This window comes from Podarcis erhardii, assembly GCF_964252035.2.
Source record: "Podarcis erhardii genome assembly, chromosome: 15".
Classification (NCBI taxonomy): domain Eukaryota; kingdom Metazoa; phylum Chordata; class Lepidosauria; order Squamata; family Lacertidae; genus Podarcis; species Podarcis erhardii.
Genome location: NC_138505.1, coordinates 11,179,049 through 11,202,151, shown reverse-complemented (window position 1 = coordinate 11,202,151; position 23,103 = coordinate 11,179,049). Strand labels below are relative to the sequence as shown.

The 23,103-nt window shown below is 48.6% G+C and overlaps 1 protein-coding gene and 1 long non-coding RNA gene across 5 annotated transcripts; one reads left to right on the top strand and one right to left on the bottom strand.

Annotated features, from left to right (window-relative positions):
• Positions 1–1,168: 1,168 nt before the first annotated feature.
• On the bottom strand, positions 1,169–20,169 carry B4GALT3 (beta-1,4-galactosyltransferase 3). Of its 4 annotated transcripts, none has more exons than XM_081841098.1 (7): positions 20,064–20,169; positions 17,192–17,499; positions 12,352–12,587; positions 10,802–10,992; positions 9,807–9,929; positions 5,315–5,419; positions 1,169–3,795 (listed from the first exon to the last, which is right to left on the bottom strand). In XM_081841098.1, the coding sequence occupies exons 2-7, from the start codon at positions 17,442–17,444 to the stop codon at positions 3,198–3,200; spliced, it is 1,506 nt and encodes a 501-aa protein (XP_081697224.1). In that variant the 5' UTR covers positions 17,445–17,499; positions 20,064–20,169; the 3' UTR covers positions 1,169–3,197. The 4 variants fall into 4 exon arrangements, with proteins under 4 accessions (XP_081697224.1, XP_081697222.1, XP_081697221.1 ...); XM_081841096.1 differs by having other exon boundaries at positions 17,192–17,649; positions 20,064–20,142; XM_081841095.1 differs by lacking the exon at positions 20,064–20,169 and adding an exon at positions 19,570–19,835 and having other exon boundaries at positions 17,192–17,649.
• LOC309330173 lies at positions 5,427–9,342 on the top strand. Its single transcript, XR_014151342.1, has 2 exons — positions 5,427–7,671; positions 7,916–9,342. It is a non-coding gene; the product is annotated as an uncharacterized lncRNA (long non-coding RNA).
• Positions 20,170–23,103: the final 2,934 nt, after the last annotated feature.

Sequence of the window (23,103 nt, the reverse complement as noted above, 5' to 3'; positions counted from 1 at the left end):
GCAGCAAGACCGCAAGTTACACTGGAGTTACGTTCTTGGGCTCATGCCTGAAGCCCAAATCTCTCAGTGGTGGCCAAACTTGGCCCTCCAGCTGTTTTTGGACTACAACTCCCTAGCTAACAGGACCAGTGGTCAGGGATGATGGGAATTGTTGTCCCCAAACAGCTGGAAGGTCAATTGCCAAAGTCACTTTTCCTGGAATCCTGCCCCCTTTTAATTTTTTTTTTAAATTGTTGCCATATGCATAAAGCTGAATGTGCACTAGTTAAATGTGTGTTAAGTTGCGGCTTTAACTTGCAATGCAATGGTATACATGTGCCTGCTCAGAAGTAGGTGTATGTTTGCAACAGGGCTTACTTCCAAGTTCTGACTGCGACAGAAATTATTCTAGCAAGTAAGATCAGCATCGGCTGCTGTTGCTGCTTTGTTTGCGAATGACACATAGCTGGTTTGTGCTTCCTTTGCATTGAAATGAATGGACTAACATAATGAATATGGAATTCAATATGTAAACTAGGACCACATGCAGACTTGCACTTAAAGCGATATGGTGTGACTCTGAACAGTCGCAGCTTCCCTCAAAGAATGCTGGGAGATGTAGTTTGAAATCACAATAGGACACTAGTATTGGGAATAATTATTAGCCTTCCAATGGACATAGGCATTCCACAACCAACTCTATGCCCTGTGCCCTTTCCTCTTTGGTGCAGGTAGAAGTTCACCAGGTGATGCCCATCCTATTTCTGGTCCCTACTGGGAGGGGGGAGCCACACCTATTATACCTGTCCCACAGCTGATCTTTTTATTGCCTGAAGCCCACATTCCCTCATTGCAGCCTTCCAGGGGCTGCACATTAGGGGTTTGGTGCAGGGCAGAGGCAAAAGTGGCTGCATTTGGAGGTTATATTCCAGCCACACAAAAGCCAGAGGATTCTACCCCTACCCACACATCTCTCCACCCTCCTAGCAACATTATTCAAGGACAAGGGCACAGTCCAACCCAAGCAAAGGCACACAAGGTGAGTGAGCCTGGAGGGGACAGTCCTCAAGGGCCACCTAGAGAAGGCCCGAGGGCCACACCTGAGCTCTGGCCCAGAGGTTGGCCACTCCTGCCTGCAGAGGGCCAGGGCCAGGGCAGCCGCTCTTAACCAGGGAAAACAGCTCACTCATTTCCTCTTTAATCCACGGACCATGTTTTTATTTCATTAAAAAAATCGGTTTATCAAAAACTGAGGCAAGGGACAGCAGCTACAGCGAGAGAGAACGAGGACTCCATAAATAGAATAAATAACTACACACCACTGCCAACAGCTAGAGCGATTGTGAGACGCACACCTGCGGAGAGGAAGAGGAAAGGGCCTTTTCTGAGGCCGGGGGGTGGGGTGGGGTGGGGGGCACAGGTTGCAGGCTGGGACCAGCCCTGAGAGAGAGAAAAATGTGTGTGTGAATGTGTAGAGCTGGAAGAGGGCACTGTGTAATGTTAACTATATCACTATAACTTCTGTTCACAGGAAGTTTTACAATCTATCCCCTTTCCAGCTTATTTTGATTTTAAAAACCACCATGATTCAGCAGCTACAGAAAGTACAGGGCTGATCAAACCCCATTTCCAATGGTCCACATAGGCCTTTTTTCAGTCAAGGAAGGGGGCCCAAGGTGCTAGAAACAGCCTGGGAGGGGAGGCATCCAGCAGGCACCTTAGCCTATTTGGGATGGGGATTAGGGTACAAAAAATGGCACTACACCATTAAAAAGGGATCTCCTTGGGAAGGAATATATTGCACGACAGCCCAAAGTTGAGAAGTAGCCCCACTTTTGACCCAAAAATGAACCTAGGCCACCTTCATGCCATACATTTAAAGGCCTATCATACCATTTTAAATGGCTTCCCCCAGATAATCATGGGAGCTAATAAGGTGCTGAGAGTTGTGGGAAATGACCCCCTGCCCTTCTCCTCATGGAATTGAAATCCACAGTTCCCTGTGAAGAGGGATTGAACGTTAAATCCCATTCTTGAGGTGAACTAGGGACCCCACAGCAACTCTCAGCACCCCAAATGAACCGCATCTCCCAGAATTCTTTGGGAGAAGCCATGACCACAAAAGTGGCATCGTAACGCTTTCAATGTGTGGTGTGAATGTGGCCCTAATCCTTGGATATTTAAAAAAAAGGGATTTCTTGCTTGGCTCAGAATGAATAAATAGGTTCCAGCATCCATCTGCGTTCAGCTCTAGAAGACGTGAGAGGGGTTGGTTCAGAGAACTGCAGGAAGCAGCCATCTAGGTTTCAATTCGATTTGGGGGGGGGGGGAGACGGACGACGACGGGGTCAGACCTCTCTCCTACCAAATGTTAGGTTTACCACCAGCACCTCGACTGAGCACAGTTCCTCCTTTTAAGGAAGGAGGGAGCCAGAAAAATAGTGTTTGTATATGGACAAATTTCTTTCAAAAAGTCTGGCTAAGCAGGAGATCTCCGCCTTCGCCAGCCTTTTGAAGAAGTCACCCAGCAGCGCCAGGCTGTGGAGTGCCCCCTTCTCCAAACCAGGCAGGGAAGAGGCCTGCATCTTTCCCCTGGGACGGCATGAGGCCAAGGGCTTTTGCAGGAAAGGCCTTTGCTTCTCAGGAAGCCTGGCACCAGCGACAGGACGGAGCTCAGTGGATGTGCCCTCCTTCACTTCAATCGTATGCAGCCACCTCTTCCCCGTTCTGTCCACTGCCTCAGACAAAATCCACCAGCACGCAAATGTCACAGCAGCTTAATGACCCCCTTTAACGGTGCAGAAGACCCCCAGGCCCCATAATGAGAGTCACCCCAAATCCAAGGAGGTACGGCTGCGCAGCAGCGAGGCCTAACTCTTCTGCAGAAAGTTGGTGGCACCTCTGAGGTAGGGCCAAAGTCTTCGGGAGGAGACGGCACCGCAGGTGGAACCAGGAGTCAACCGCTAAGGAATCAGAATGTGGAGTGTATTCCCCCCACCCAGTGGAAATTAAACTACCGTTTATTGCCCCTCCCAGGTCTCTCTCCATTGTCCAGTCCGGGTTTGTTGGGCCCTGGTGACCCAGCAGACACAGAGAAGGCAGTCCGATGGGCTCTAGGCCACAGCCTGATTATTATTGCAACTCCTACGATTGGTTCTAGAGGCTTGAGGCTTGGCTGTGGTGCCTAGTGCCCACCGGCTTGGACTGCAGCACCCGCCCTAGCCGGCGCTTCCTGGGCCAGTGTGATTGCTCATGGGCTTCTGGACCGGGGAGGCAGGGGTCTTCAAAAACTCTGCCTCCGCTCTCCCGGGTAGATGCTTCTCAGCATCCTCTGTTTCTCGCTTCGCAGCTTCCGCACTGGGTGCCGCCGCCAGGACGACCGTTCTGAGGATTCCTGGCCTGGCGCTGCCAGCCGCCGCACGGGGGGACCCCACCTCCCGCTCCGCCTTCCCCGCTGTGGGGCTGGTTTTCGTCTTCTCCGGTTTGGGAGCCCCCCGCTCTCCCGTCGCCGAATCCAGCAAGGCCTGGATGGTCCCAAAGGGCACTTCCCCCCAACCCATGGCCCGGGAGAGCTTGGCAAACGGAGTCTTGCGCAGCATCTCCTGGCGGAAGTCGTGGTTGCTGCCACTTGGATAGTTCCTGCCGCCGAGGCTGGGGATCGAGCCCTTGCCACCCCGGGTGGCCCGAGGGTTGGTACCGATGTCGGCCGTTATGTTGGTGTACAGAGGTTGCAGCTCCTTGGAGAGGAGTGTGTACGAGAGGGAGTTCATCCCGTCCTGGGTCCAAGCCCGATGCGTCCTGATCAGCAGGTCAAACCTACGGGGTTGGGGAGAGACAGAGAGAGTGAGTATGTGCAAGGTCCCATTTCTGCCACACATTTAAAGCACTCTTCTGCCACAGGTCCTGAAAGTGCTGTCCATGTAGAAAGACTGAGTCATTATAAAGAGAATAATAAATAATAATAAATTTTATTTATATCCCGCCCTCCCCAGCCAAAGCCAGGCTCAGAGCGGCTAACAACAGTAAAACGATAAAACATTCTAAAATCATTTCATTATAAAATTAATTCCAATCAAATTAATGGCAACCATTGGGTTAGAAGTTCTGTGAGGATTGCCAAAGGAGGGAGTCAGAATAATAATAAATTAGTGGTTCTTAATTGATCGGGGATTTGGTAGTGCTGTATTGTATTATTTATGCAAATTGATTTTCTCTGGAGTTAAAGATCTGACCAGGACAAACCTTATTATGTTGAGCTCATATTTTGCACAATTTGTATACGGTGTCTGTTTGATAATGTGTGGTTTGCTATGCCTAATAAAGGATAAAGGTAAAGGGACCCCTGACCTTAGGTCCAGTCGTGGCCGACTCTGGGGTTGCGGCGCTCATCTCGCTTTATTGGCCGAGGGAGCCGGCATACAGCTTCCGGGTCATGTGGCCAGCATGACTAAGCCGGTTCTGGTGAACCAGAGCAGCGCACGGAAACGCCGTTTACCTGCCCGCCGTGCTTTCAAACTGCTAGGTTGGCAGGAGATAAGGATAGTAAAGGTAAAGGTACCCCTGCCCGTTCGGGCCAGTCTTGCCAGACTCTAGGGTTGTGCGCTCATCTCACTCTATAGGCCGGGGGCCAGCGCTGTCCGCAGACACTTCCGGGTCACGTGGCCAGCATGACAAGCTGCATCTGGTGAGCCAGCGCAGCACACGGAACACCGTTTACCTTCCCGCTGGTAAGCGGTCCCTATTTATCTACTTGCACCCGGAGGTGCTTTCAAACTACTAGGTTGGCAGGCGCTGGGACCGAACGACGGGAGCGCACCCCGCTTCGGGGATTCGAACCGCCGACCATGCGATCGGCAAGTCCTAGGCGCTGGAGACCTATGTTGGCTCCCAGGACTGTTTTTGAGCACAATTCAAAGTGTTGCTGCTGATGATGTTTGAAGTCCTAAACTGGCTCGGCCCAGTATACCTGAAGGAGCATCTCCACTCCCATCGTTCACCCACTGAGGTCCACCCCCGAGGGCTGGTTCCCTCCCTGCAGAAGTGAGGTTACAGAGAACCAGGCAGAGGCCCTTCTCGGTAGTGGCCCCCCTACCTGTGGAATGCCCTCCTGTCAGATGTCAAGGAGATAAACAACTACACATCATTTAGAAGACATCTGAAGGCAGCCCCCTTCAGGCAGTTTTTTGAAATTTAAAGTTTTAATTTGTTTTTGTATATGATGGAAGCTGCCTAGAGTGGCTGGAGCAACCCAATGGACAGGGTACAAATAATAAAATGATTATTCCTCCAACTGCAGGGGTTTTTTTGGGGGGTTAGGAGGGAGGAAGCAGCACACCTGTGTGGATTCTCCTCGTTGCCTTTATCTCCCTTATGCTTCACCATCTTGTAGTGGCCGACAGAGACAGGAGGCCGCGAGATCTTCATGCCGGCCAGGCGCACCCTGGAGACACAGAAGCAAGGAGGCTGAATTAGGATTTGCTAGCCCGGCCCTGTCGTTAGCCACAGTGGAGCAGGTGCCTCAGGCAACATGTTTAGGAGTGCGGGGAGTGGTGGTGGCAACAGCATGTCCACCGCCAACCCCTCTCCATTGGAGACCAGAGCTAGGTCTGCCACAGGCCTGTCACACAGCAAGCCAAACTGCTCACTGGGATAGACTGTCACTATCATGTTACACTGCTGCTGGAAGCATGGCAATGGCTGTCCATTAACTACCAGCTTAGACCACTGAAAGCACCACGGCAACCCTTTCAACAGCCATGGCTTCCCCCAAAGAATTCTGGGAGGTGTGGTTTGTTAAGAGTGCTCAGCTACCCTGACAGAGCCACAGTTCTCAAGAGTTCCTTGTGAAGCAGGATTGGCTATTAAATCACTCTGAGTTGTAGCAGTGGTCTCCTAACAACTCTCAGCACCCTTAACAAACTGCCGTTCGCAAGATCCTTTGTCAGGAGGGAAGCCATGATGGTTGACGTGGTACAAGAATGCCTAAGGGTGCAGATGTGGCCAAATAAATGTACAGACACACGCAGCATGCTGCCTTAGGAACAGTGGGTGACGCTGTCTCATTGACAATGTTCGATAAGAGTCAACTGCTAGGCCTGCCAGCTTCTGTACACAGAATGGGGAGTGCGAGAAGAAAGAGGAGGGGACGCCATTTTGTTTTTTGCCTCAGGTGGCAAAATATCTTGGGCCAGCGCTGAGGATTTAGTCAGATGGCTTGGGCATCTCCAGAGGCACCTTGCCTGGGGAGCTCCCTAACAGAGATGTCGAACATGCTCTGAGGTCATGGACTCCTGACCAATCAGGAGGTGGGTAATGTGCATTGCTGTGCTAAACATCCCCCCTCTCTTTTAACACCAACGCTTTTGCACAGGGAATTTTCCAGAAGCAGAGCGTAGGCACGCCCTCACAGCCAATTCCCTCCTTCCCCATACCCACTCGGGTCTCTCTCTCTCTCTCTCGCTTTTCCTTTATCTTTGCTCAAGGTTAAGCATTCCACTGCTGTTCCCTCACAGCAGGAGGTGGAACAGTTGCCATGGCGACGCACAGTCCTAGTCAAATCCATTGAAGAGAGGCACAATTTGGGAGCCAAAATGCTTCCCTGGGTGAGCCTGTTGGAACCAAGCACCAATTTTATTAATCCTTTGTTATCCGTGTCTCTTAGTTCCCTCTCCTCCTCCTCCTTCCTGCCACCCCTCACTGGCAAATCTTAAGATTGTAGCCTCCCTGGGGCTGGGATCCTGCCTCTTTCCCAGGGCTTATGTGTGTGTGTTTGCAAAGTGCTGATAGCGAACCTCAGGCCCAGGGTGGTTGTGAATGCGGCCCTCCAGGTTTCTCTATTTGGCCCTCAGAACTCTCTCCACAGGTCATACCTTGGCTGCAGTTACACTCTCTCTGAAGGAATAGGCATAGTCTTTTAATACTTCTGAATCCATCAAGGTTCAAGTGGCCTTAGTGGCACTGAGTGCCTTCCATCAGCTTCAGCTGCTGGCATCCGTCTCTGGACAGGGATGGCCTAATTCTGTCGCCTGTGCTCTGGTAACCTCAGAGCTGGACTACTGCAATGTGCTACACATGGAGCTTCCTTTGAAGACCATTCGGAAACTGCAGCTGGTACAGAATTCAGAAGCCAAATTGCTGACTGTGTCTGAACAAATAGCACCAGTTCTGGCACGATCGTCCTGGCTGCCAATTGGTTTCCATGCAAAATTGAAAGTGCAGGTTTTGACCTATAAAGACTTCTGTGGCTCAGGACCCCAATACCTCAAGGACTGCCTCTCTCTTCCCACCTGAACTGACCCAGACCCTGCAAACATCATCTGCAGTCCTTCTTCATGTGCCCCCTCCGCAGGAGGTTCAGAAGGTGGCAACACAATATTGGGCCTTTTTTGTGGTGGCCCCCTGCTTGCAGAATGTTCTTTCCAGAGAGGCATCTCTTTATTTTTAGGTGCCAGGTACCCAGACTTTTGGCTCTTAATTTGAAGAATAGCAATGTGGCCTCTTTGAATGAGGTGGGATCGCTAAGTCGTGCTCTGCTTTATTTGTTTAGTGGTACTTTTTGGATTTTTATTAGATGTTCCTAATCGGTTTTAATGTAAGTTGCTTTGGGTTCCCCTGTGAGAAAAGCAACTAACAAATGAAATAAATAAAGACTACACCTCACTGCCCTGCTCTACACCCTCCATGAATACAGTGGTACCTTGTGTTAAGAACTTAATTTGTTCTGGAGGTCCGTTCTTAACCTGAAACTGTTCTTAACCTGAGGTACCACTTTAGCTAATTGGGCCTCCCGCTGCCACTGCACCGCTGGAGCACGATTTCTGTTCTCATCCTGAAGCAAAGTTCTTAACCCAAGGTACTATTTCTGGGTTAGCAGAGTCTGTAACCTGAAGCATCTGTAACCTGAAGCGTCTGTAACCCGAGGTACCACTGTATAAAGCTACAATTTCTGAAGTTATTTAGCAATCCATCTTTCTTCTCAGGGAACTCTGGGAACTGTAGTTCTCGGAGAACAGGGTTCTCCTAACAACTCTCAGCTCCCTTAACAAACTACACTTCCCAGGATTCTTTGGGAATTGACAGTTTAAAGTAGTGTTTTAAATGTATGGGGTGGGTGTGGTCCAATTCCTAGTAAGTAGCTCACAAGTGTGCTAAACCCAGGTTGATGAGGTGTTAGGTACTCAGATTCTAATGTCTGCAGGGGTAGATTAAGTTTCTCTTCTGGTGCCCCATTAGATAATTCTTTTATCACCTCAAAAATTCTGGACATGCATTCTTTGGGATCAAATACGCAAAATTAAAGCTTCACACCTGTTCCTTACAAGAGCACAGATCTTTGGACTATATCCAAAGCTGGTTCTATTCAGAATAGACCCAGTGAAGTTAAAAAACATGGATAATCTCCATGACTTTTACCCCAAGTAAAACTAAGTTGGGCACAGCCCTCAGAAAACATTTATAGCCCCGCCTTTCCATTTAAAATCTCATTGTTCTGTGCAGTTTCCCTTTCCACCTTCTCTAACCGTTGCTGAGCTGACCCAACAACATCTCACAAGAGACCCCCCCCCAGTGTTGTAGTATTTGTGAACATCCCATGACATCACAGATGTTCAATTCGCCAACAAGTTCAAACCCTAATGCAACAAACACATGTGATTACAGAGCTGGGCGCGTCATCAGGCTTGCTGCAATTTTCTCACCTTACCTGAATGCTGCAGCCCAAACCGCCACAGCCTGCGTGGGAAAAATGAGCATGCAAGGATCCGACAGCGTGCACAAGGCAGGGTGGAAGAAAGAGATAAAAAGAGATGATAATGAAGGTGATGAGAAGGAAAACAGCACTCCAGTTGCAGAGTGGGAAGTAGGGAGTGGAACAAACAGAGGCTGGGTGGGGAGATCAGTGCTCCAATAATCTCCGAGTCTTGCAACAGGCAGGGAAAACTACAATACCAAAGATCGTAAACCTACCAGCTGCAGCTACTCTTCCCACTGCACATTTTTAGCCTAAAAACCATGGCTACACTTATGCCACAGTTCTTCACAATTGCAGGAAAAAAAGCAGGAAGAATGATTATCTGGCCTGGAATTTAAGAATCTGAGCTGCTTCTACCACTTTTTATTTCTTTCTCTTTCTCTCTTTTTTAAAAACAGCAACAAGTTTCTAGTCCTTTTTAAGTTGGTAGAGTTGCCTCTGAAAAATGCACATGTCAGTGCCTTCTTCGCAGGCACTGTAAGATTGCCAACAGGATAATAATTCTTCCGGATCAGGCCAAAGGCCCATCTAGTCCAGTATCCTGTCCTCTCAGCAGCCAACCAATGCCGACAGGAAGCCTGCAAGCAGGAACTGAGTACAACAGCAAGTCTTAACCCCCCCCCCAATTAATTTTGTCCAATCCTATTTTAAAGCCACCAAGTTGGTAATCATCACTGCCTCCTGCAGGAGAGAGCTCCATCATTTAACTACACACTCCTGTGGTTTCCGGAGACTGGTGTGCAAGGTCACCAACAGGGTTTGAACCACAGAAACCTAGAATTGTAGAGTTGGAAGGGACCCTGAGGGTCATCCAGTCTGACCCCGCTGCAATGCAGGAATATACAGTCGTCCCATACCGGGATCGAACCTGCAACCTTGGCGTTATCAGCACCATGCTCTAAACAACTGAACGAACCACCGCCAACCCCTCAGCTACAGTTCCCGCCGAGTCAGGCGCCAAAACGAAAAGAGCAATGCATGCTGTAAGCGAGTGGGAGAAATGGTTGCAGGTCGGAATGCAGAGGGCAAAGAGACAACGGCCACCACGGAAAGAGAGGGGTGAACAAGGGACACTGACCTCGTGGCGATGTCGTCGTCCTCGCCTCCCCAGCCCCAGTACTCGTTGGGGAAGCCGTTGATCTTTAGGTACTGGTCCGGGGTAAGGGCCGACACACCGCCAAAGTACTGCGAATATGGGAGGCTGGAGTGGGAAAATGGAGAGAAAAGCCAGCATTGTTAAGTCGTTTTAAGTGACAATGGGAATCCCCCGCACTAGATATTTCAAAGACACGGGGGTGGGGGTGGGAAAGGCTCTTGACACAAATTTGCGAAGCATTTGCTGTTTCGCATGTGCTAGTGTACTGCACATAGATGGAAAGTCCAAACCCAAATCAAACTTAATTCATATTTGGTCGGCTTGGCAATGATGGGAAATTACTTATGGGTGTAGTTTGGATTTATTCTTTTTTTTTAACTGATTCTATGAATTTAATGAAATGGAGTGAGTGCGCTCCGAGTGCTGCCCTCAAAACACAAGAGCCTTTTGAGGAGGAGCATCAGGACCTGATTATGTTTTCTGCTCATGTTTTGAAATAGCCCAGAAATGGAGAAAGCTAGAACACTGAACATTCGGCACAGATTTTGGCCAATTTCATTGTCTGGAAAAACCAACCAGTGTGGTTAAAAAGGCTCAATGAAAGTCAAGGCAAGGATCATTTCCTTATTGATTAGTTTCCTTATTGATTGGTTTCCCCTGATTCAAAATATGTTAATAGTTCTAATCAAACAAGGAAACCACCTCACAAACATGGCCAGCTCTGAAGAGACGATAATTTCAGCATTTGGCACTCACTTTTTCTCTTTTTATTTGGAAACCTGTTGGATTCTGCACTTGTTTTTACATTTTCTAATGTTTATACGTTCGTTCTGCTCTTGGTTGTTACGTGCTGTATAAAAATTAATACTTTATTTTTCAAAAAAACTAACACCACAGAGCCAGCCCTGAAGACAACCACCCACCCACCACAATGCATGGTGCGATCAGTCCTGGCCTCCTTATCCCTGCTTTCTCACTTGTAGCCAAACTTGTTCATGGCGACAGAGACGTGCTTGGGACTCCACGGGTCGCAGATGTAGAGATTGTGGTCGTTCTCGGGAATGAGGTCAACATCGTGGAGGAAGAGGCAGTTCCACTCCTCATCCTTTAGGGCTTCCTTCACGCCCACATTCAGCAGCTTGGCCCGGTTGAAAGTCGCATTGCCAGCCTACGGAGAAGCAGGGTTGAGTGGGAAGAAGTGGCAACAGGGCGAGGAGAAAGACTCACGAGGCCCAACCCTGTCACAAGGCAATTGCCTCAGGTGTCAGCAGTGCTAGAAACTCAGAGATAAAAGCTCAGTGCCAAATGGCTCCTTAAAACAAGGTTGCAGTCACCAGAACAGAAGGTTTAGTTGCCATTTTGTGAGGGGAGACGGCTCTAAAGTCTTACTTTTCAAATGATGGACTGTGTTTGATTCTCAGTTAAACATCTGGCTAGTTCAGATGGCAACCTTGAGCTAGGTTAAGAGCTCTGAGAACTTAAAAGAAGAAAAGTCACTTGATCTAGGGAGAGTCCACATATATACAGTATTGGCCTATTCTGAACTTTTCTTAAAGGTGACTGCTCCTGCTCAGGCTGCCCAGAAAAAGCATTTTGTTCCTGAAATTCATTCTGATTGTGCAGATAAAATATAACTGGTAGAATTCCACAGGGCGGTGTATTAGTGCCTGAAAACAGCCAAGTTCCAACGATCAATGTACCACTGTATAGCAAAGATGATTGCTTATGGGGACTGTTTCGCTCCCCGAGCAATGCGGATCTGAAATGATTTACAGTGGTACCTCGCGTTAAGTACTTAATTCGTTCTGGAGATCCGTTCTTAACCTGAAATTGTTCTTAACCTGGGACACCACTTTAGCTAATGGGGCCTCCCGCTGCCACCGCTGCACGATTTCTGTTCTCATCCTGAAGCAAACTTCTTAACCCGAGGTACTATTTCTGGGTTAGCAGAGTCTGTAACCTGAAGCGTCTGTAACCCGAGGTACCACTGTATATTATATTTTAGGGAGCAGGCGGGACCCATTACTTACATCATAGGAGCCTACACAACACAAAACACTGTTGCTGTATGTAGGTTTTATTTTGTTTTTTATCTTATATTTTGGAAATGTACATCCAGATTTTTTCCCTTTAACTTTTTTGGGGGGGCCCCAAGAGAATGGGGCCCTAAGCTACAGCTTGTTTAGGTTACATGTACAGTGGTGCCCCGCAAGACGAATGCCTCGCAAGACGAAAAACCCGCTAGACAAAAGGGTTTTCTGTTTTTCGAGGCACTTCGCAAGACGAATTTCCCTATGGGCTTGCTTCGCAAGACGAAAACATCTTGCGAGTCTTGCGAGTTTTTTCGCTCCCCCCCCTTTCTAAGCCGCTAATCCACTAATAGGGGTGCTTCGCAAGACGAAAAAACTGCAAGACGAAGAGACTCACGGAACGAATTATTTTCGTCTTGCGAGGCACCACTGTAAATCCGGCACTGCCCCCACCCCTGAATTAATCTCTCTTTCACACAAATCCCAAACAAGCGCACCTGATGGACCACATAGATCCCATACTGCAGCTGCTGGCGCTGGAGAAAGGGGTGCAAGTAGTAGAGCAAGTGGCGCAGGTGTGTCTCCCGGTTGCGGTGCGGGATGATGACGGCTGTCCGGGAGCGTGGCTCGCAGGCGGAAGGGCGGTACCTGCCCCCAAGGCCCACCGCCGGGTTCTTCTCTTGGATCTGCTCCAGATTCGGCACCTGGCTAAAGCTCACTGTCAGGGGGCCAACTGAGATGAGAGTCGGTAGGGTGAGAGGAGGAGAACAAGAACAGAATCAAAAATTCACATGCAGGCACTGGGCTCTTCCAGCAAGAGATGCTTGCCTCATCTCTCTGATGCAGCGTTCCAAAAAACCCCAAAGAATCTGCCCAAGTTTCTAGTCTTCATGAGGCCTGCATGAATACCCGACACGAAGGCCTCTATCTAAATCTCTCTCACCCCAGAGGCAGGGAGCTAAACAAACCTTTCCTTCCATGGTGCAAGGAGACTCTGTGCGTGTCAGGTGTGGCGACAAAGTTTTAAGCAGGATTTCCCAGAAAAATGGAACGAGAGATGTGCACGCAAAGACAAGGATAACAAGCTGTTAGGAGCAAATGTTGCTTTGTCCTCACGCCAAGGACATCTGGGTCAGGGATAATCCCACAAGACTGGAGAGAAGGACCCTCGACATCTTTCCTTTATAATAAAATAAGTCAGAGCAATCTGGGTTGGGAGTTGCTGCTCTTAATACGACGGTAGCAGCCCCAGGTGGACAGTGCAACGAGTCAGGAGCACGGGAAGCACACTTTAAACTGAGTCAGACCCACTGGTCCATCTACCTCAGCGCTGCCTGCACTGGCTGGCAGCAGCTCTTTGGGGTTTCAGATGGTGGACATTCCCAGCCCTGTCTGGAGAGGCTGGGATTGAACCTGGGACCTGCTGCATGCAAAGTGATGCCCTGCCACCAAGCTATGGCCCTTCTGGCTCCCTGCGCCACTGGAGCTGCCATCACTAGAGGCATCTGTGGGCATCTCAAGCCAAGGCACCATCACCACAGCCCAGCATCCTCCGGGCCCAAAGAAGTCATGTGACACTGGGCAGCCAATCCTGTGCCACTACCCGCTATAAAAGGGTTCCAGGCCTGCCACCCTCTTCCTAATCCAGGCCGTTCAGCTGAGGGAGGTGGCCAGGTCCTCTCTCTTACATTCTGTTCCGCATCTATACTATAAATATAAAGGACTATGACACCACTTTAACCTGTCACGGCTTGCCCCCAAAGAATCCTAAACAAACTGTCATTTGTTAAGTGTGTTACGAGACACTCCCAAGTCCCTCCAGAGCTACAATACCCTGAATTCCCTAGGGAAAGGAATTGGTTGTTAAACTACTCCTGGAATTGTAGCTCTGGGAGTGACTCGAAATTGTTTTATGTATGAACATGTAGACTCGTTGAAATTCGTGGAGCCAAGTTGGTCATCTCCATTGATTTCAATGGATCTAAACTCTGAGTAGAACTTGGCTGTTTAGGGTAAAAACACTTTTTTACCCTCAGGTATATAAACTTTAGAAAATAAAAAAATAAGCTTCATACGACTCTACGTTCCTAGATCTTCACTACCAAAACACTGTTGCTATATATAATCATGCATGGTATCATTTTGGCGCTATTAACATTTTTACCATTAGCTCTGTATTTAACCTTAAAACTATTTTCCTGGATATTCTGGGCTTTTGCTTTAAGGCAGGGGTGAAAAATATAACTTCTGCCTTTTCCTTTTCTATTGACTTTTGGAAGTTGTGTTTTTCTTGAAACCATCCTGGCACAAGTAAATGGGTTGCTATATTATCTTTTTCCTATTAGACTGCACTGTCAGCTTAGATCTGAGGTAGCTAACAAGGCACCCATTACGGTGCCCTCAGTTTCCCCAACCCCCCTCCCATTCTCTTTAAATAAAAAATGAAAAAAATTAAGGGAGGGTGGCCAGCTTATCTGTTGGTCTGCAGTCCATTTATTTTGCTATGCATGTAAGCATTTTGCCTCTTTGGATGTGTGCGAGAGACTCACCAGTTTTTCCACCTGTGAAATGGGTACTTTGTGGTGGCCAGAAGTTTCTTAGATTTCCAAATGTGCCCCTGGGCCCCCAAAAGTTGAGGATTCCTGGCCTAAGTTAAAAATTATAGATTGCGATCCTATACACACCCCAGGAGAAAGTGCTGCTGAATCCAGTAGGACTGAGTTCTGGAAATTGTAATGCACTGTGCTAAATGATGCATTTTTACTGACATGCTGGGGGCCACCCGACTGACACTCGCTGTCCGCTGGCAGTCTGTGAGCCACAGTTTCAGAACCCTTGCCTTAAATCACGTCTAGGGAACCTGTGGGCCCTCCAGATGTTGCTGGACTCCAGCTCCCATCAGCCCAAGCCAGCATGGCCAATGGTGAGGCATGATGGGACTCATAGTTCAGCAACATCCAGAGGGCCACAGGTTCTCCACCCCACTTGGAGGAGTGGTAATTTTGGTTTGCTCAAGTTACTGTTGTAATTAGTACACAATTATACTGTGTACTAGGGACGCGGGTGGCGCTGTGGGTTAAACCACAGAGCCTAGGACTTGCCGATCAGAAGGTTGGTGGTTCGAATCCCCGTGACGGGGTGAGCTCCCATTGCTCGGTCCCTGCTCCTGCCAACCTAGCAGTTTGAAAGCATGTCAAAGTGCAAGTAGGTAAATAGGTACCGCTCCGGCGGGAAGGTAAACGGCGTTTCCGTGCACTGCTCTGGTTCGCCAGAAGCGGCTTAGTCATGCTGGCCACATGACCCAGAAGCTGTACGCCGGCTCCAGCGGCCAATAAAGCGAGATGAGCACCGCAACCCCAGAGTCGGTCACAACTGGACCTAATGGTCAGGGGTCCCTTTACCTTTATACTGTGTACTGGCAGGGCTGTCAGTTTGCATGCCATTTTTACAGAGTGCAGAAGGACAAGCCCCTGCCCCAAGGAGCTTACAGTCTCAACCTCTAACAAAGGGGGAAAGAGAAGCAACGAGTAGCACGGAAATCGCAGATAACGGACAGGTACTGGGGCATGCTTGAAAATCCTGCCCACACACCCCTGGAAGATCAGCCCCACTACACTCAGTGGACTGACACATGAGTAGACAAACACAGGGTTAAACTGTTCATTGCAACTGGGAAGGGAGTAGCCCAATGACTACATTCTGTTCTTGGCTACCTCTTGAGGGCCACATGCCAGTGGTGGGTGGAGCAACACACATTAATTTCATCCTTGTGCAACAGGCTAGCTTCTGCACCTGCTCTCTCACGCCCTTCTCCATCCACCCTCCAGATAAGCAAGAGGCAGAGTTCAACTGGACCAAAACTGCAAGGAAGGTGTAAAGCAGGGTGGGTGAGGGGTGTGGCCTGGGGAGAGTTCCAAGGGCCGTTCAGCGGCCCGAAGGGCCATATTTGGCCTCGAGTGAGGGATTTCCCCCCTGCAATAGGGATTCCACAGGAAAAGTGATCAAGCTCATTCACAGCAATACAAAACTGCTCCTTCAGCAACTCTGAAAAGGCTCAGCCACTTAATGGGGTGCCATGTGATCTAATAATTAAACATTTACCCAGGCCCAAGCAGCAGACAAAGGGACTGCCAGGCATTAAGCTGTGATAACCGCCTTATCTTATTTATTTTTTAAGTGGCTTTGAGAGACTTTGTAATCTTGCATACGTCTGGGTTTTAATCTGGAAATACTGAGCTTTCATGGGAATAGTGTTCTCTGCGGCCTTGCAGAACCTGAAACATTTTGGAAAACAAAGCGGAGGACTTTTTCCAGCCTGAGGGCCACGCTCCCTCGTGGGTAATATTCTGGAGGCCACATGCCAGTGCAGGACAGAGCTAGAGGCAAAAGTGTCAGGGCAACAGATGCAGCTCTTAATTTTCTACTGTAGGCCATGCAAAAGGCCTCCACTGCACTGTGGATTTAAAGCAGCGTAATACAACTTGAAAACTGTGGTTTGTTAAGGGTGCTGAGAGTTGTTAGCAGACCCCCGTTCCCCACCCACCCAGAGCTACAATTTCCAGAGTGGTTTAATTCCTGTTCCCAGGAAACTCTGGGAACTGTAGCTCCGTGAGGGGAATAGGAGGGGTTCCTAACAATTCTCAGCTAGCTTAGCAAACGGCAGATCCCAGGATGCAATGGGGGAAGCCATGACTGTTTAAAGTGGCCTAATAGTGCCTTACATGTACAGTGGCACCTCGGGTTAAGTACTTAATTTGTTCTGGAGGTCCGTTCTTAACCTGAAACTGTTCTTAACCTGAAGCACCACTTTAGCTAATGGGGCCTCCTGCTGCCGCTACGCCGCCAGAGCACTATTTCTGTTCTCATCCTGAAGCAAAGCTCTTAACCCGAGGTACTATTTCTGGGTTAGCGGAGTCTGTAACCTGAAGTGTCTGTAACCTGAAGCGTATGTAACACGAAGTACCACTGTATAGCACAGAAGTGGCCAAAGTCAGCATTTTTCCTCACGCACACACAAACCTCTCTCCATGCAGGAAAGAAGGCGGCATTATTACAGTTCAAGAGCGAATGCACGCAAGGAGGGCATGGAGCAGGCAGGGCTGGTGTGGTGTGCAACTTGGAGAGAGTAGCAAGGGCCAGCGAGAGACACATCAAGGGCCACATTCAGCCCCTGGGCGCAACATTCCCCATTGCCATTTCAAAGCCGATCATGATTCTCTGTATTCTAGGACAAGGGAGACTCTCAAGCCCCTCGTATGTCGGAACCTACACTGAACCACCCCTCACCCTGGAGTTTTGACCTCCACACTGAGCAACGTGGTCACAGGCCCCACTCACTGAGGTATGGCGACCGCTCCGGGCAGTAGGGCAGAGACTGAGTGGGGCTCCCATAGCGGGGCTGCTGAGGCAGGAGGCTGAGGTTGGTGTAGACGTCGTGGGTCCGGGAGTAGTCGAAGGACGGGTTGGTGTCGTGCCCAAATATTGAGGCCAAGTTCCTGAAGCCACCAAAGGAGAAATAAGCCATGAAGGCAAACTGGAAGCCAATGAGGAGAGCCAAAGTGCAGGGCCGATCCAGGAGCCTTCGGAGCATGGTGGGGTGGGGGGCAAGGTCTTCTCCCTGGGCCTCAGAAGGACAGCAGTCACACCTGCAAGAAGGTAGGAGAGCACATCTCTGAAGACCCGTTCCTGGGGAGCAGCAGGGGGAGAGGGATGAAGCTCAGGGGCAGGTCATCTGCTTGGCATGTAGAAGGTCCCAGGTCCTTGCCTCTCCTTCTTGCTTTCAGGCTCTTGGCCTGCTGAAGATGATGGAAACAAAGTAGGGAGGATAGGCGTGTGGATTGGTGAGAATGTATTTTAATACTTTGTTGGAAGCTGCCCAGGGTGGCTGGGGAGACAGATGGGTATGTCACACTCAGCCATGAAGTTCACTGGGTGACCTTGAGGCCGGTCACCATCTCTCAGCCCTAACTTACCTCACGGGGTTGTTGTGAGCTTAAGATGGGGAGAGGGAGAACCGTGTACGCTCCTCTTGAAGGAGAGGTGGGACAAAAAAAAATATCGAAATAAATAAATAGAGTTGGAAGAGACCCTGAGGGTCATTTAGTCCAACTTCTTGCATTGCAGGGGTTGGGCTGGATGACCCTTTGGGTCCCTTCCAACTCTACAATTCTTTTCTGTGAAATAACATTACGGACTAGCAACCTGTTGGCAAGGCCGAATGAAAAAAATGATTAACCAACCTCAGAAATCTTCAATGGACCCACAGCCTCGCTGTTACTTTATACGTAATTTGCTATTGTTATGATTTTTTATTTTAACAATAGTAACTGGCAACAAAGCATCAGGTTTCCTTTTCTCCCCCTTACAGGCAGCGTCAAGAGACGGCTTTGCAGAGGGACAAAAGAGAACTGGCGAGCTCTCTCTCTCACACACACACGCGTGCATCAGCATTCCCAAAGAGAACCTGACCAACCCTGAGGCCGCATGCTGCCCAAACCTGTCTCAGTTTCCTGCAAACTGAAACCTGCGACTTTTACCGATTAGGGGGAGCAGATAAAGTGCACAGGCCAAAAAATTGATAGTCCCATTCTTCTCTGGGAGCCCCAGGAGCTTGGGGGCAGTGCACATGGTTCGCCCATCACCCCCCATTTTATCCTCACTGTGACCTTGTGAAGAAGGTTAGGCAGCGAGAGAGAGAATATGAATGTTGTGCAACTGGTTCAAAGTCACCTGGCATGGTGGGTTGTGGCGTTCAGCTGTCCCTGGTCCAAGTCCAACCCCTATATTTATGAATAAAAAGGTTTGCATAGGAACCACCTGGTGTATCAGGCCAATGTCCTATCTGGTCCAGCATCCTATTAAAGCCACCAGGGTTAGCAGCCTTCAACACCTGCTGAGGGAGCAGTTCCATAGTTTAACTTTGTACCGCATCCTGCATTTTGGCCCTAAGAAATAAACTGGCATCTCACATGCAATGTTCCTGAGCGATTCACACACCGAAGGCTTAGTTTAAGGTTTAAACAGTTGCATGCAAAGCTACACAAAAATCACAGTTCCACGTATGCACGTAACAGTTTGGGGTGCAAAATCCAATTTCAAAAAGGGGTGTTTGTGTGTTAAGAAACTAAGATTCTAGACCGCATGCTTCCAGAGAAGAGCACTTTGGGAAATGTCCGAAAGCTGGCAAAATAAGGTTGTCAGTGGCAGAGCGCAGGGCTTCCATTCCCTGCATAATCTCCAGATTATCGGAAGCATAATATGTCATACGTCATCTTCAAAGTGTCAGAATAAGTCGTGCAACAAAGACACAGTTTCATCTGTATTCGGTCCTAGGAAACTGGCTGAGGGAGAGGAGAAACTAGGCATGGCAACATCTTAGCACTGTTTTTACCCACCACCACCACCCATTTCTTAACCCCCTTACTTGAACAGCCAACAAGAAAGGAATAGACCTGTGTAACTCAAAAGCTGGCGCGGTTCATTTTGAATGCAGCAGGTTCAAGTAAGAACTCTCCATTTTGGCGCTGCCTAGGTCCCCTTGCTCCTTTTCCCATCCCCATCCCTCCCTTTCCCTCGGACATCCCGCAGAAAATTAAAGAGCCCTGAGTAACTCAAAAGGGAGCACACTTCCATTTGAACACAGCTGCATCCAGCAACTTTCCTTTCCTCCCTGACCTGCTTTCACCTGTATATATATCCTGGCGCGACTGACTCACCTGTCCTCCACCGGGTCCCTTCCCAATCTCTGCTCTAAGCAACTACCTCCTTATAGAAGCCTCGCCTTTTAACTCCCAGCGGGATACAGATATGGATATCGCGCACACACACATCTAATTATTTCGCAACGGAAGCACCAGTTCCACCCTGCTGCTAAAAATCTGGGATGATCTCTACGGCTAAAGCTCAGTTGGCAAGGGAGGGGGAAGGAGCCCGAGCCGAGCCCCTCCCCCACCCTCTCCCCTTCAGGATCCCTTTCCCCATAGAAACGCCGGGGGGGGGGAGGAGGGCGCGGGGGTTTGCAAGAGGCGCCCCCCGCCTCCCTCGCCCAGGTGCAAGGCTCAGCGCCACCCTGGAGCCCAGGTGCCCCCTGCTCGCCGGGTGGAAGAGCCTCTCCCAGCGGCGCCCACCCTTCCTGCAAAGAGCGCACCCCCCTCGGCCCCCCAGGGTGCGCGCCTGCCCCCCCCGCACCTCCTGCCCCGCCCTTGCTCACCTGGGTGCTGGGAGCCCTCCGCGCCAGGAACGCCCGGCTCTTAACCCCACCCCAGAATCAGAAACGCCGCCGCCGCCGCCGCCATCTTCAGTAGGTAAAAGGGAAAAAAAAGAAGGGGAAAAATGGAATTAAGGGGCGGGATGCTTTGGGGAGGGGGCTAAGAGAAGGGCCGGTGACGTCGAATAACAGGGCAGGCCCCGATACTCCTCCCTTTAAAGCGCCCTGCGCGCGGAAGCAGAAAGACCGGAGGCTGCAGAGATTTTGATCCGATTTGATTTTTTTGCAGTCTTTTTTCCCCCCACGGCGGAAGCTCCAGGATTTGGTTGACTTTGGACGTCCGAGGCACGGCGGCGTCCGAAAGGCGAGAGAAGCCCTAAGCATGCACAGAGGGCCCGTTTCCCTCCTCGCCTGTTGCCACCGCGCTAGCAGGAATCGGACCCCACTGCACGGCAACATTGGCAACATAGGAACGGACAGCTGTAGATGCACCCTCTCTTTGGATAAAATACAATGATATTTGGAATGAATTTACACAGAGTATATTAGTTTATTGACAATTATGTGTGTATTAGGATAAGAATATATGCAAGTAAGGTAATGTAACAGTATCTTTTTCCATCATCACTCACTTTTTTTCTTTCCCCCCTCACTCTTGTCTTTTTATAAATGAAATTCTAATAAAATATTATTAATAAAAAAGGAATCAGACCCTACTAACAGGGTGGGGCTTTGGGAGGGAATACATAAGCACCTTGGGTCTGTCCACTCTTGAAGAAAAATGCTCCATTCGCTGCATGTTACTCAGAAGTAACTCCTTCTGGTGTCAACAGGTTTTAAACCCAGGGTAAGAGGGCGATAGGACTGCAGCCTATAATCCTTGAACAGAACAGCCAGAAATGCCAGGAGCATTACATTACTCCCGTGATGGAGTTTACTCTTTATATCAGCTTTTGCCAACCTGGTGCCTCCTATTCCCTTCAGCCACAGCCAGCTCAGCCAATGGTCAGTGTTTATGGGAGGTGGAGCCCAACAACATCTGGATGACCCCATGGGTTCCCTTTCCTGCAGGTTAGGGGTGGTCCCACTGACAATACTTTTTTCTGTTCTCCAGCCCAGAATGGACCATCTTTGTCTTTTTCTAATATGTAATTATATTTATGGGTTTTCAGAAAATACATTTCATCCCCCCCCCCAAAACAACATGAGTAATTCAAAACACATGTTCCCCAAGTATGATTGATAACACATCATGGTCAGTGAAGGACTAAACACTGTGTTTAATGGTGTTCCTGGGAGCCTTTGGAAATTTATAAGCATGTTTTAAACAGCAGCTCAGGAAATAAAATCAAGCCAAGTAGCATAAAATTTATAGTTTCTTATTGTGTTTTTTTCTCCAACAATTGGTCAGCTTTTCCATCAAAAACAGTTCTTAAATTTGTGCAGACCAAGCTTCAGTAAGTCCATATCCAATGATATCCAGTATCTGGTTATTGTGAGGTGTGCAGGGATCATGAGAAGGAACAAATAAGTCTATCTTTAAGGCCTTGTGTATCTTCTGTAAAGACTGAAAATAAAGCTCTTTTAGGATCTGTGGTGGACTAGATGATCCTCAGGGTCCCTTCACGACAATTCTATGATTCTATGGTAACTGATCAGGCCAATTTTGTGGAGTATTTTTGTCCAGAAGGAATAAACAAATGGACATGTCCCCCACAAGTGTATAAATGATCCTATGTCATATCTCCAACATGATGATCATGATAATAATTTATAACTAATGTCTCTATGTTTAATTTACTTAAGAAATATGGATGCATATGCCAATCATCTTTGTTTTTTATTGATTTTACAACAAAAAGTTTAACTTGGACCAAAATGGGGAACTCTCATCAGCCAATAATCAGGTAGGCAATAGTTTGGTGGCTGACATGGGCCATATTCACACCATGCCTTTAAAGCACTATGATACCACTTTAAACAGTCCTAGTTCTCCCTCCCACCTAGAATTCTGGGAGCTGCGCTTTGTTAAGAGTTCTGATAGTTGTTAGGAGATTCCTATTTGCGTTAAAGAGCTACAATTCTTAGAGTTCCTCTTCAATGGGAACATTGAGGACAAATAATAATGAATGCACAATAAAAGGGACGTCTGGATGGGCTCTTAGCAAATTGAGGAAAGAACTCTTCCTGGACCAGAGTCCACTTCAGTAGATGTGTGAAGGTTTATATGAAGGTTGGCAGATGTAGATATATACTTAGACGAGAGCAGATGAATATGATGGTTTGCAATCTGCACTTTTCCTTAATGAAAGCCAGCATCTCTCTGATCTCTCCAAGCAGACTCTCAAAGTATACTTTCCCCATTCCCTGAGGGATAAAGTGGGATAGGAGAGAACATGAGGAGAAACATCTGTAAGCCTGTGGAACAAGTTTACATGGGGGGGGGGAGGCTAGCCTTATGGGAGACCCTTAGGTTCTTATTGACATTGGAGCGCCAGGCATCCATATTTATTGACAAAAGCCACTGTTTGAACTGGCTTGGGGTCATATCCACACAATACATTTTAAATAAATTGCTTCCCTCCCACCTCCCAAGAACCCTGGGAACTGTTAGACTGGGAACAGTAGCTCTGTGAAGGGTGAACTACAGTTCCCAGGATTCCTATGAGGAAGATGTGCTTTAAGTGTATGGTGTGCATGTGACCAATATAATGTCTGTCTCCACCACCCAGGTCCCATCTGCACTATACATTTAAAATAGTATCACACCACTTTAAGTAATTGTGGCTCCCCCCATGGAATCTTGGCTACAGTAGTTTGTGAGAGAGGATAGGCTACAGTTCCCAGGATCCTTGGGGAGAAGGGGGGAGAAGCATGTGGTTTAAACTGTGTAGATATGACCGCATTTGGGATGCAGGGAGTTTTGGTTTGATTTTAAAGGCTAGCCTAACTAATGCTTTCCAACACTGTATGAGCACTGTAAAATGGTCATCCTCCAAAATCGGCACTTCTCTGAAGTTTGCAATGCAGTTCTCAAGCCAAG

Coding starts and splice junctions, on each gene's coding strand:
- B4GALT3 (XM_081841098.1), bottom strand. CDS start 17,444: ATGCTCCGAAGGCTCCTGGATCGGCCCTGCACTTTGGCTCTCCTCATT. Junction 12,588..17,191: donor GGAGCGGTCGCCATACCTCA/GTGAGTGGGGCC, acceptor CTCTCATCTCAG/TTGGCCCCCTGACAGTGAGC. Junction 3,796..5,314: donor AACGAGGAGAATCCACACAG/GTGTGCTGCTTC, acceptor CCAACCCCGTAG/GTTTGACCTGCTGATCAGGA.